This window comes from Scyliorhinus torazame, chromosome 13 (genome assembly GCF_047496885.1).
Source record: "Scyliorhinus torazame isolate Kashiwa2021f chromosome 13, sScyTor2.1, whole genome shotgun sequence".
NCBI classification, from domain to species: Eukaryota; Metazoa; Chordata; class Chondrichthyes; order Carcharhiniformes; family Scyliorhinidae; genus Scyliorhinus; species Scyliorhinus torazame.
The window spans coordinates 35,379,345-35,392,784 of record NC_092719.1 but is presented as its reverse complement, the minus strand read 5'-3'; the positions used below and the strand labels follow the sequence as shown (position 1 = coordinate 35,392,784).

General features: G+C 48.6%; 1 protein-coding gene across 2 annotated transcripts in view; it reads right to left on the bottom strand.

The window, feature by feature from the left end:
• The window catches only part of fbxl13 (F-box and leucine-rich repeat protein 13), a 444,736-nt gene that overhangs the window by 59,439 nt on the left and 371,857 nt on the right, over positions 1–13,440 (bottom strand). For both annotated transcript variants that reach the window (XM_072471330.1, XM_072471332.1), the window contains exon 18: positions 4,310–4,436. In XM_072471330.1, coding sequence (XP_072327431.1) covers positions 4,310–4,436 — 127 coding nt within the window. The remainder of the gene's footprint in view (positions 1–4,309; positions 4,437–13,440) is intronic.

Sequence of the window (13,440 nt, the reverse complement as noted above, 5' to 3'; positions counted from 1 at the left end):
TTCTGGTTCTCTTGACAGATGGAGCACTGCTTGGCCAATGTCTCAATATTTGTGTCCAACCCCGGCCACCAGTCGTAGCTTTTCGCCAGCATCTTCATTTTGGACACTCCAGGATGCCCATTGTGAAGGTCCTTTAATCTGATAGCCTGCCCCTTCACCGGGACAACAGCCCTTGTTCCCACAGGAGGATATCGTCTTCCACAGTCAGCTCCGACAATTCTGAGGAGAAAGCCTTCAACTCCCTTGGTAGCTGTCGCTGCTGCCCACCATATAGCACCAGATGTTGCACCTTGGCAAGTACAGGGCTGGTTTGCGTCCAGTCACAAACACACAAGGCAGTGACAGGCAAGGAGTCCATGAAATTCAGCTCAGCAATCATGTTGTCCGCCATAGAGGGTTCGCGGATTTGATCTGCAGGGGAAGACAGCTCAATGCATCAGCATGTGCAACCTGGGTCCCTGGGCGGTGCTCGAAAGAGTATTCGTAAGCAGCCAATAGCAAAGCCCAGCATTGGATCCTTGCGGACGCTATTAGCAGAATCACGGAAGAGGTCTAGTAATGGCTTGTGATCGGTGATGATAAAAAAATGGCAGCCATAGACACATTGATGAAACCGCTTCACATCAAATATGACCACCAGACCTTTTTTTTCCAATCTGTGCATATTTTCTCTCAGCCACAGTCAGTATGTGGGAGACAAAAGCGAGCGGACGGTCACGGCCCTCGCTCAGGGCCGTGTGCCATATGGAGAAGCATTGCACGTGACATAAAATGATTTGGAAGAGTCAAAATGTGCCAACACCCCCAAAGAGGACAACTGCTGATACACTTTTTTAAATGCCGCATCCTGAGATTTGCCCCAGGCCCAAGGTTGCCGCTTCTTCAAGAGCAAGTGGAAGGCGGCTAAGTCGGTAGCTACATTTTAAATGAATCGCCCATAGTAATGAACTAGCCCAAGAAAAGAGCGAAGTTCTGTGGCATCCCGCGGAGTGGAAGCCATTTTGATTGCCTGTACCTTCTCGGCGACCGAGTGTAGGCCATCTTGGTCCACCTGATATCCCAAGTACACCACTTCTTTTGCACTTTGCGCTGTGCAGATGGGCCCCATATTCGGAAAACCGCTTCAACACCGCCTCCGGGTTCTGCAAATGTTCTTGGCCTGTGGATCCTGTGACTAATACATCGCCACATTGTCCTAATAAACCACAACTTGCGGCAAACCATGCAGGGTGTTCTCCGTGATGCATTGGAAAACTACGCCCGCCGATATTCTAAACGGGAGCTTGGTCTACTCATACAGCCCCTTGTGCATATTAATCGTGATGTACTTCCATGACAATTTATCAAACTCCATTCATAGATAATCGTTGCACATGTCCAATTTCGTGAATGTACAACCATCAGCCAATGTTGCACACAAATCCTCGATGCGCAGTTCAGGGTAATGGTCCAATCTCAAAGCCGTGTTCACTGTCAATTTATAGTCTCCGCAGAGAGACTATGTCTTAACTGGCTTCAAGATTGGGGAGTCTAAAGCTAGAGGGCATAGGTTTAAGGTGAGAGGGGAGAGATACAAAAGGATCCAAAGTGGCAATTCTTTCATACAGAGGGTGGTGAATGTTTGGAATGAGCTGCCAGGGGCAGTAGTAGAGGTGGGTACAATTTTGTCTTTTAAAAAGTATTTAGATAGTTATATGGGTGAGATGGGTATGGAGGGATATGGGCCAAATGCGGACAATTGGGATTAGCTTAGTGGTAAAAGCTGGGCTGCATGTACAAGTTGGGTCAAATGGGCCTGTTTTCATGCTGTAAATCTCTATGACTCCAATACAGGGACCAATGGTGTCGCCCAATCAGCAGAGGGCACCAGTTGAACGGTGACAAAACTTACTAAACACCGAGGTTTGGTCTCAACCTTTTCCGCTATAGTGTAGGGAATCAGGCGGGCAAAATATCAGGGCTGATCTTCTGGGTCCACCTGGAATTTGGCCACGGCCCCTTTAATGGTACCCAAACCAGCCTGGAAAACCTCTGGGAATGTGGAGGTGTGGACCTTGGGTAGGGTGCTCTTTCCAAGAGCCGGTGCAGACTCGATGGGCCAAATGGCCTCCTTCTGCACTGTAAATTCTATGATTCTATGACTAGTGTAGCCAATCATGGCCTAACAGGCTAGGACCGTTTCCTTTCACAACAATGATGGGAAGATGCACTGCTTGGCACCCACAAACCACTGGAGTGAGGGTGGACCCCACGATATTTAGTTGTTGCCCTGTATAAGTGGCCAAAGGAGCCACCGTGTCAGCCAAAGACAAAGTATGCACCCCTCATTTGATAAGATCAAAACTGCTCTGTGTCACCACAGAAACGGCCGCTCCTGTATCCAGATTCATTTGGAGCATATGACCATTCACTTGTACCAGAACACGGATAGGGGCCACACATGGCACTGCTGAACAGTTCAGATGCATCTCAGCCTCATCCTTTGCCTCTTCATAGTCATATCGATGTGAGGCCGAGCCCCGGGGCTGACCCAACCTCGACTGGGGCGCTTGGATCGTTGGTCCTCCTGCTGTCTGCGGGTACGCCTAGACCGGTGTCCACACGTCACACATGGGCCAGAATCGCCTTCAATTAAGTCTGGAACGCCGCACGTTTCGGCGGCCAGCTCTTCACCCAGAGGTCAGAATCACTGCAACATTCGTTCCAGGCCGTGGGGACACCACATGAGTGGCGATGTCCCAAAACATTCACCCCCATCTCTTGTATCACTTGGATGCCACATTCTGTGCTTTCTTGGGACAGGGAGGTCTGTAGCGCTTGCTGAAAAGTTAGGGAAACTTTGCACAAAAGTTTTTTCTGAGTTTCCATATTGTTAATTACGCAGACCAAACGATTGCAGAGAACACGATTCCATACTCACAAGACTCGGCTACTTTATGCACCGAGACACAAACTCGGAGACAGACTGACCGATGGACCTCTCTGCCGTATTAAACTGATATCTCTGAACGATTATCGAGGAGGTTGGGTTAAAGTGTTGCGGCAAAAGTGTCATGAACTGGTTGAATGATTGCTTATCTGCCGTTGTCGGGTACATGAGACTCTGGATCACCCCGGACGTATGCAGTCCACAGGAAGTCAATAGTATGACCATCTGGCGCTCGTTCTCAGTGATATTGTTGGCCCGGAAGAAATAACACATTAGTTCAGTGTACTGGGTTCCAGTCTTCAACGCCGGCATCAAATGCATCTAACCGCCCAAACAGAGGCATGGCGAATCAAAGAAATCCAAACCTGGGTGCATAAAATCAGGAAGGTGGCTGAGCTGAGTAGGTTGCAGCGTCAACAGCAAACCAGTTTACTCCTTGTCGCCAGTTTAATAAGGACACTGGGAGTCCACACCGAGTAAAATAAGAAACAAGGTTTTATTTACACAAAGGATATGTGCACCACCTGGTAGATCCCTACTGGGTTCCTCTCTGGTCGGTGCCTTATTAGCCGACTTTTTATACATGGGTTAACTGAGGTACCCCGCCCCTAGCAGGGGAGCTCATACTCCCCAAGGACCACGGGGAAGACAAGCATTCCCACCCAGTGGGTCCCATATGGGATATTATACCCAACATCCTAATTGCGCTCTTCCAGAACTTCCCCCCCCTCCCCGCCCTGCAATCCCTTAAAATGACCTTGTCCTACAGTTCCGAAATTTTGGCATCTTCCTGAGGTTCCTTTTCAGTTCACTGCAGCTCTTGTTACTGCAGGGATTGGAGAACTGTTGGCCAATCAGTTTGGGCAGCAGCTCTCTAAGGTGGGACTTCCTGTTAAGTGCTTAATTGAAGATCCAACCAAAGCCACTTGACACTCATTTGAGCGTGAAATGTTTGTGGATCATTCATAGTTGGCAGGCAATCCCACCATCCGAAAAATTCAGGCATATGAGTAGGTGTCCAAGGACTGAATGTTTGAGGTCTCGATCTGGTTTTGGAGGAGGAAATTATATTGAGCCAGGAGTCTGGTTGCACTGGTGAAAAGAGGATGGCAGGTCAAATAAACCATAGCAGAAAGTTAGCATCACTCTAAACTACTCCAAGACACTGTTCCATAAACCATACAGCACAGAAGGTGGCCAATCTTGTCTTTGCCAACTCTGAAAGAACTGCCAAATCAGGTCCACTACCCTGGTTCTTTCCCCAAAGCTCTGTAGTTCTTTCCATGTAGGAAGTATGTTCATACATAAGGAATACTGTTTAAGTATGATGTCACATAAATTTTAAAATAAATACTATTATTGTAGATAAATGTTTTAAACCTGTTCTTGTATATTGGTTCCTGTTAAGTCAATGGTGATCAGAGTAGGCATGTTTCCTAACCATTCAATCCCACTATCAGTTAAACGACCACAGTAACGCAGTCTCAGATGTGTTAAACTCTGGCACCTGAAAGAAAAGGTTAACAATAAAATAGATATAAGATTGGATGCAACAACATATCTGTTCATCATCTGAAATTTTGTTCTTCAGTTCATGGTAAAAATGAAAACTGATTTAGCCCTTATGCTAAACTGTTACAAACTTTTATTTCTCAATATTTTACTGAATATATCAGGAATACTTAATAGAAATATTTAGATTTTACTACTACATTATAAAATAATATTTACTGAATATCTGTCATTTACCATGTTTTAGAAGTAAACCAATTAAGAGTAAGTAGTAATATAAAAAGATCAACAGAAAAGAACAGCAAATAGTTACTTGAATAGTAATGGTTTTCTATGCCATATACATATTGCACACAGAAAGATAAACTCTACAGCTAGAAGGCTGTAACTGAACTTAAAGGTTCAATTCCTCTAACATCATAGGATAGTTTATAAATAGCCTCATAAGCACCATATATGGAATAGCTTTTGTAGACTGAGTGGTCGCATGATAACTTGGCTACAAAATGTTTCATGTGTCAGGAGAGCGAGAGTTCTCCTTGGGAGCGCGGGGCAGAGTACAAGCATGAAGTAGCTGCTCAGCTAGTGAATAAACTACTGTTTGTTATAAGTCCTTGTTGCCAGTGTTTCAGGAACCCAGCAAGTTTACATGGTTTCAAGAGTTGGCAGTATGGCATAACGGCTTTGCTGCATCGATCCTCTCGTCTTTGATGAAAACACTGCAGACAAATGGGAAACGTTTGCGAGCGAGTGGCATATTTATTGTGGTGCCGCATTATCTGACAAGTCAAAAAAGGTACAAGCTTAAGCTTATTTAACTTAGCGGGCCCCAAGCCTATCAAGAAACGTGTCGTTTGTCTTCCAGACGGAGGAGCAAAAAAGAACCCAGAAATAATTCTAAAAAAGTTTGAGAATATTTATCTTCTGGAAAAAAAAATATAATCCTCTCAGACATGTATTTAATTATACAAACCAAAAACCAGATGAATCAATGCAATCTTATATGGCCACCATGAAAACCATAGTACATAAATGTGCTTTGGCATGCTCACTGATGAGCTCGTCAGGGATCGAATAGTCTGCGGGGTCCACAGCGATCTATTGCCACTGCATCATTTCATCCCCTCGTTAGTGGCAAGCTCACAACAGAAAATGGGGGGGTGGGGGCTTTGGAAATCAGATGGGGGAAAACAAAAGGGAATTTTTGGGGCGGGCAGCCACCACTCTACCGCATAAGAACATAACATAAGAACTAGGAGAAGGAATAGGGTATCTGGCCCTTCGAGCCTGCTCTGCCATTCAATGAGACCATGGCTGATCTTTTGTGGACTCAACTCCACTTTCCCGCCCGAACAATAAAGGAATAACCTTTTATTCCTTTATTCTTCAAAAAACTGTCTATCTTTATCTTGAAAACATTTAATGAAGGAACCTCAACTGCTTCACTGGGCAGGGAATTCCATAGATTCACCTTTGGGTGAAGAAGTACCTCCTAAACTCAGTCCCAAATCTACTTCCCCTTATTTTGAGGCTATGCCCCCTGGTTCTGCTTTCACCCGCCAGTCGAAACAACCTCCCCGCACCTATCCTATCTATCCCCTTCATAATTTTATAATATTCTATAAGATCCCCCCACATCCTTCTAAATTCCAATGAGTACAGTCCCAGTCTACTCAACCTCTCCTCATAATCCAACCCTCTCAACTCTGGGATTAACCTTGTGAATCTCCTCTGCACACCATCCAGCGCCAGTACGTCCTTTCTCAGGTAAGGAGACCAAAACTGAACACAATGCTCCAGGTGTGGCCTCACTAACATCTTATACAGTTGCAGCATAACCTCCCTAGTCTTAAACTCCATCCCTCTAGCAATGAAGGACAAAACTCCAAAACTGCATGGGCAGAGAGGCTTGGGGGGGCGGAGGGACAGAAGGGACTCGGGTGGTAGGGAAGAGTAGAAGGCTGGTTATAACAGTTTGCACGTGGAGGTGGCTGGAAAGAGAATGGTGGCTATCTTGGATGGCCCATGAACAAAGGGAAACCCCAGCATGCAGGGGCACGTCCACAAGTTAAGTATAGCTGACCCCACAGCATGGGAGGGAACAGAACACCCCCATCAGAATAGTCGTCTGGAACATGAGGGGCTCAATGGAACAGTGAAAAGATCCAGAATCTTCGCCCATCTAAAAAGTCTGCAGGTCAACATAGTCTTTCTTCAGGAGATGCACTTAAGAGAGAAGGACCGACTGAAGGTAAGGGATAGCTGGGTGGTACAGACATAACAGGCGTGCTTCGACACAAGGGCAAGACGGGTGGCCATACAGTTCAACAAAAGGGTAGCTTTTACAGCGACGAACATGGTGACGGACCCATGGGGACAATACGTAATGGTTAGCGTGACCCTGGAATGGTGGTGCTTGTAAATATAGACACCCTAAACTGGGATGACACTGAGTCAATTAAAAAGGCGATGGCAGAAATCTCTGACCTAGATTCCTGCCAACTCATCATGGGAGGAAACTTCAAATGTGTTCAGGAGGCAAAAACAGATAAATCCAGCCCTAGAACGGGGACCAAAACAAGAATTAAGCAACAGAATTAACCACCTTCATGGAGCAGATAGGGGTTGGATCCGTGGAGGTTCAACCACCTGAGGGAGAAGGAGTTCTCCTTCGTCTCCCACGTCCACAAAGCCTACTCCCACGTAGACTTCTTTGTAGTGGGTAAGTTGGTGCTTTCAGGGATGGTAGGGGCGGAATACTCCTCAATAATAATCTCAGACCATGCTCCACACTACATGGATGTGAGGTTGGAGACAGGCCGGGCCCAGCACCCCTTATGGAGGCTGGACACAGCCCTCCTCGCTGACAAGGCGTTCTGCAAAAAAATGTCACAAGCCATTGACAGGTCGTAACCTGCAACTAGAATGGGGAGGTCTCTCCCTCCATATCCTGGGAGGCACTGAAGGCAGTGTTCAGGGGGGAAATAATACCGTACAGGGCTCTTAGGGCAGGAGGGAAAAGGCGGATAGGCAACAGCTGATCGATTCCATATTGGAAGTTGATCACTGGTACTCCACAGCCCCGGCCGTGGAGCTGCTGGCGGAGAGGCAAAAATTACAAATGGAATTTGACTTGCTCTCCACTGGGAAAGCAGTGAACCAGCTCTGCCAGACATGGGGAGCCTTTTATGAGCACCGACCTTTATGAGGACAGGCACATCAGCTGAGGAAGCAGGCTGCCACTAGTGAGATAGCACAGATAAGGGACGAACGGAAGAGTGATCACAGCTCCAGATGAGATCAATGGAGCCTTTGCAACCTTTTATCGGGGACTGACCCCTCGGAGACCCCAGAGGGGGATCCGAAGATGAAACAGTTCCTGGACTGGCTGGACATAGCAGCTGTGGGGTAGAAAAAGAGAATGGAAGCATTGCTAGGACTGGAAGAGATCATTAATGCAACAGTGAAAAGATCCAGAGTCTTCGCCCATCTACAAAGTCTGCGGGTCAACATAGTCTTTCTTCAGGAGATGCACTTAAGAGAGAAGGACCAACTGAAGGTAAGGGAAAGCTGGATGGTACAGACATAACAGGCGTGCTTCGACACAAGGGCAAGGTGGGTGACCATACTGTTCAACAAAAGAGTAGCTTTTCCAGCGACGAACATGGTGACGGGCCCATGGGGACAATACGTAATGGTTAGCGTGACCCTGGAAGGGGCCCCAGTGGTGCTTGTTAATTCCATTCAGTCAGGGAAGGCACCAGGACTGGATGGGTTCCTGGAAGACTTCTACAAGAGGTTTACGGCAGCACTGGCCCTGCACCTGCGGGAGATGTCTAGAGGGGTCCTGCTGCCCACACTGGTACAGGCCTCAATCTCACAAAGACCCAACAGAGTGTGGGTCATATTTTCCCATCTCATTCTTGAACACTGATGCCAAAGTCCTGATGAAGGCTCTGGCAAGGTGACTGGGGAATCACTTGCCAGAAGTAATCGAGGAAGATCAGACCAGGATTGTCAAGGGCAGCCAGCTAACAGTGAACTTTAGACACCTGCTGAATGGGATTATGACTTCTTGTAGAAGTCTTCCAGGAACCCATCCAATCCTGGTGCCTTCCCTGACTGAATGGAATTAACAAGCATCTCCCTGGACGCAGAGACGGCCTTCGATCGAGTAGAATGTAGGTACCTCATGAAGGTGTTTGAACAGTTTGGGTTTAGGCCAGTATTCACCTCGCGGCTGAAACTTCTGTGCAGCACTCCTATGGCTAGCATATGGATGAACACTACCAGCTCTGTATATTTCTTGATGCACAGAGGCACGAGGCAGGGGTGCCCGTTGTCCCCACTGCTGTTCACACTGCCAATTAAGCCACAGGCAAAGGGTTGGAGAGGCATTCAAAGGGAGACAGAGAGCACAAAGTCTCTATGTGGATCACCTCCTCTCCGTCTTGAACCCCTTAGCCAGCATGGGCATGATAACGGAACTCCTGAGGGAGTTATGAGCCTTCTCAGGATACAAACTGATCTGAGCAAGAGCAAGATCTTCCCGGTGAACCGCCAAGGGGGAGGAGCAGAGCTGGGAATGCTACCTTTCAAACTGGCCCAAATCAAGTTCAGGTATCTGGGGATCCAGATAGCTCACCGCTCCTTTTCGATCTGCCGATAGGACATCTGGCGATGGCACTGAGGGCTTCTGGGGGTTGGAGGGTGATTGATCGGGGGGGAAGAAAGGAACAAACATAGGTTGTCGCTTTATGCTGATGACCTGCTCCTGTATGTCAAGGATCTGGTCTCCTCTGTAGACGGGATTATGAGACTGCTGAGTGGCTTTGGCTCCTTTTCGGCTAAAATTAAATCTGGGGAAAAGTGACTTCCGGTGGCTTCCATGGAGTGAGTGGTCGCACATTTGGTGGCTCACGCTCCTGGTGGTATTTTTGGCCCTTTTCCCCAGATAGAGGGTGGATGTGTTGAGGAAGAAAGGTGCTGGAGTGGTGGAAGAAGAGGGTATCCCACCGGTGGATGGATTCATGGACCAGGAGCGGTTTTAAAAGAAGGGAGCAGTTGGAGCGGGAAGCTGTACCTGCGACACAAAGGAAGATGGCGGAGGGTCAGGCATTGACCCTCCCATCTCAGTGGTCGACGGAGCAGTTGGTGGGCTTCTTGAATGAGACGTTCACTCAGTAGAGGAAGGAGGCTCTGGAGGACCTGGCAACGGTTGTGGATCCGATTAAGGTGGGGATCGCCTGGAAACGAGGCTGGAGGCTCAGAACCAGGCGATCCAGAAGGTGGAGGAGACAGTGGGAAACATGAGGAGCAACTCACCTTGATGGCGGCCGAGTTGGTGGTGATGCAAGATACTCAGAGGCGGCTGCAGGAGAAGGTGGAGGACTTGGAGATCCGGTCCCAGAGGCAGAACCCGAGGTTCGTAGGGCTGCCGAAGGGCTGCGAGGGAGCAGACGCTGGTTTGTACGTGGCTCTGATGTTCGAGAGGTTGCTGGGAGAGGGGACGTTTGAATGTCCCTTCGAGGTGGACAGGGCGCACAGGGCGCTGATGAGGAAGTCGCAGGGGAACGAGCCGCCGAGGGCGATGGTGATGTGGTCGCACCGGTTCCTGGATAAGGAGTGGATCCTGAGGTGGGCCAGGCAGACGAGGCGATGTACCTGGGAGGGTAATGAGCTGCGAGTGTACCAGGGCTTGGGTGCGGAGCTGGTCAAGAGAAGAGCGGGGTTCAATAAGGTAAAGGCAGTCCTCTTTAAGAAGGGGATGAAATTTGGAATGCTGTATCCGGCTCACCTATGGGTGACTCATAATGGTTGTGAACTTTATTTTGGGACGCCAGAGGAAGTGATGGAGTTTGTCAGAGACAATGGACTGGCAGGAGAAGGAGGACATTGAACTTTGGAGGAGGGGTTCGCTTTCTGTTCCTTTTGGTTTTTTTTTTTCTTTGGGGGCCATTGTCCTGTGCTTTTTTTGTGGTGGATGGGAGGTTGCTCTTTTCTTTGTTTTTGAGTTGATGTGGTTGTTTGCACCAGGTTAGTGTTGGAGCGGGGGGGGGGGGGGGGGTAGGATGCTAGGCGCCACGGGCGGGATTGAGGAGCTTAAAGGCGGATGTGGGATTCTTGCAGGAAACGCACCTGAAGATTGGGGATCAAACTAGGCTCAGGAAAGGGTGGGTATGGCAGGTCTTTCATTTAGGATTGGATTTGAAGACGAAGAGGGTGGTGATTTTGATAAATAAGCCGTTAGCTTTTGAAATCGGGAACATAGTGGCAGACTCCAGGGAGAGGCGAATGTCTGTGCCCTGAACTGGGATGATGTGGAGTTCATGAGGCAGGTATTGGGGAAGACCTCGGACCTGGACTTGCACCGGTTGATAATGGGGGGGACTTCAATATGGTTCTGGATCCAAGGTTGGATCGGTCAAGTTCGAGGTCAGGGAGAGTGTCTGCAGTAGCGGAGAGCTGAAGGGGTTTATAGAGCACATGGGGAGGGGGAATCCGTGGAGGTTTAATAGGCCAAGGGCGAAGGAATTTTAGTTTTTCTCCCATCTGCACAGGTTGTACTCCCAAATTGACTTTTTTGTGATGGATAGGACGTTGTTGGCAGGCGTGGTTGGTTCAGAGTACTCGGCAATGTAGTGTCGGACCATGTGCCACACTGGGTGGGTTTGCAGGCAAATCGGGGGGAGGGGGCAGTGACCTCAGTGGAGGCTGGATATGGGACTGTTGGCGGAGGAGGGATGCCATTAGGGGATATGTGGAGCTGAAAGGATTGGGGAGGTTTCGGCGGCCACATTGTGGGAGGCATTGAAGGAAGTAGTGAGGGAAGAGTTTTTCCCGATATGGGCACACAGGGATAAGACAGAGCGGGCGAAGATGGAGAGGCTAGTGGAGGCGATCTCCAGGTGGACAGGAGTAATTCGGAGGCCCCGGACATGGGGGAGCGCAGAAACTGCAGATGGAGTTTGGGCTTTTATTTACGGGGAAGGCGGTAGGGCAGTTGAGGAGGGCGAAGGGAGTGGTCTACGAATATGGGGAGAAGGCAAGCTGGATGCTGGCGCATCAATTGACGAAACAGGAGGCAGCGAGGGAGATCGGAAATGTGAAGGACAGGGGGGGGGGGGGGGGGGGGGGAAACGCGGTTTTGGACCCGGTGAGGGTGAATGGGGTGTTTGGGGATTTTTAGAGGAGGATGTATGAGTCTGAGCCTCCGGCCAGGGTGGAGGGAATGAGGCGATCTTTGGAGGAGTTGGAGTTTCTGAGGGTGGAGATAGACCTGGTGGAGGGGCTGGGGCCCCCCATCGGGCTGGTAGAGGTGGTGGAGTGGCTTGAGGCGATGCAGACGGGCAAGGCCCCGGGCCTGGATGGGTTCCCAGTGGAATTTCACAAAGGTTTTCGGGGGTCTTGGGGCCTCTGCTGGTGAGGGCGTTTAATGAGGAGAGGAAGTGGGGAGTGCTCCCCCTGACATTATTGCAGGCCTCGATCTCCTTGATTATAAAAAGGGACAAGGATCCGGAGCAGTGTGGGTCCTATAGACCGATTTCGCCATTAAATGAGGAAGTCAAGTTATTAGCCAAGATCTTGGCCTTGAGGATCGAGGACTGTGTGTATAGCCATCTGGGATGGCCACATCCCGATTACAAAATGGACACTTGCAAAGACTGCAGGGAAAATTGGACAATGCTAAGAAACAAGCAGGTGCAAGCTCTCTCTGTTGATTAGAACCTTAAACGCTCAGACAGGACAGAAACTACCAAACGATTTACATACTAATGAGCCATCTCCGGGGACAAAAGGGAAACATTTCGATACACAATGTTAGGACTGACTCCCCGGCGCCAGAAGAAGCTAAGACAAAGCTGACAGACAGTCACCAGGACACGCCCAGTGATCAGGGAACCACTCCTCTATTGGAGGAAAATCGATACCGATGATTGGGAAAGACCCAATTAGTTGAGGCCAAGTTCAAGGCCCGCCCAAAAGAGCACAAAGCCCTTTTGAGCATAAAAGATATCCCCCAAGGGAGAATCCTCCTCTTTTGGCTTTGGCTCTCACCGAAGAGAGAGACCTGCCCAGCAGCTACAGCAGACCCAAGTAAGTTCCAAGTCAACGCATGCTATGAGATAGACGCACCTAGTTGCTACCCTGTAAACAGCTCAACCCAGCAGCCTCAGAACCGAGCAACGGCCATTGTTCCTCTGACTGAGTGGGTGCCCGAAGCTAAGTATAGGCTTTAGTAATAGTGGTAGTTTAGTTTTGTAGAGTTTATGCATGAGTAGATTTGACTGTGTGTAACTAAATGAGCATTGCTTTTGAACTTACTAACTGGTGTATCGAGTCATTGATCAGTATTCGGTTCTGAACCTTGTGGCGGTGTCGAAAGATACCTGGCGACTCTTAAGCAAACGTGATTAAATAGAGCCAAATTAAGAACCAACCAAAAGTTAGCAACATTTACTGGTGACTCCGCCGGGACTCGATTTAGAAGTGGCCTAACCATTCCGAGAGAACCCAAAATTTGAATTGAGAATCCAATTGGGAATAGAAAGAAAAACCACAAGCGTTAAAACAGTACTGATCAAGCCTCTGAGATTCGGAAGTGTGTTAATGAATGCGTACGAACAGGGATATAAGGTAAACCTGAGAGATTTTGTTGCGAAAAACTGTTGGGAGTTTTGTAGGCCGGAAATTAGCGTAAGCCGTACCCGTGTTTACATCATCGCTTTATCACCCCCTGTTCCAAATTCGTTAGAGATCCTAGTAGAGAGAATGGCAATGAAGGCAATGGAACTCCTTATGAACCACCAGGAATTCGAGGTCGCAGCGACCAGTAGAGTAGGAGAGTGTCCCGTTTGGGAAGACGAGATCAGAAAATATCTCAAAGGGAAAGGATGGCCCCTTTCGAGTGAATTCTGTGATAATGAGGAAATAGGACCCGGGAATTTAGGACATACTTGGTGGGAGAACCTGTCAGAGATCCACAAGAAGAGCTTGGA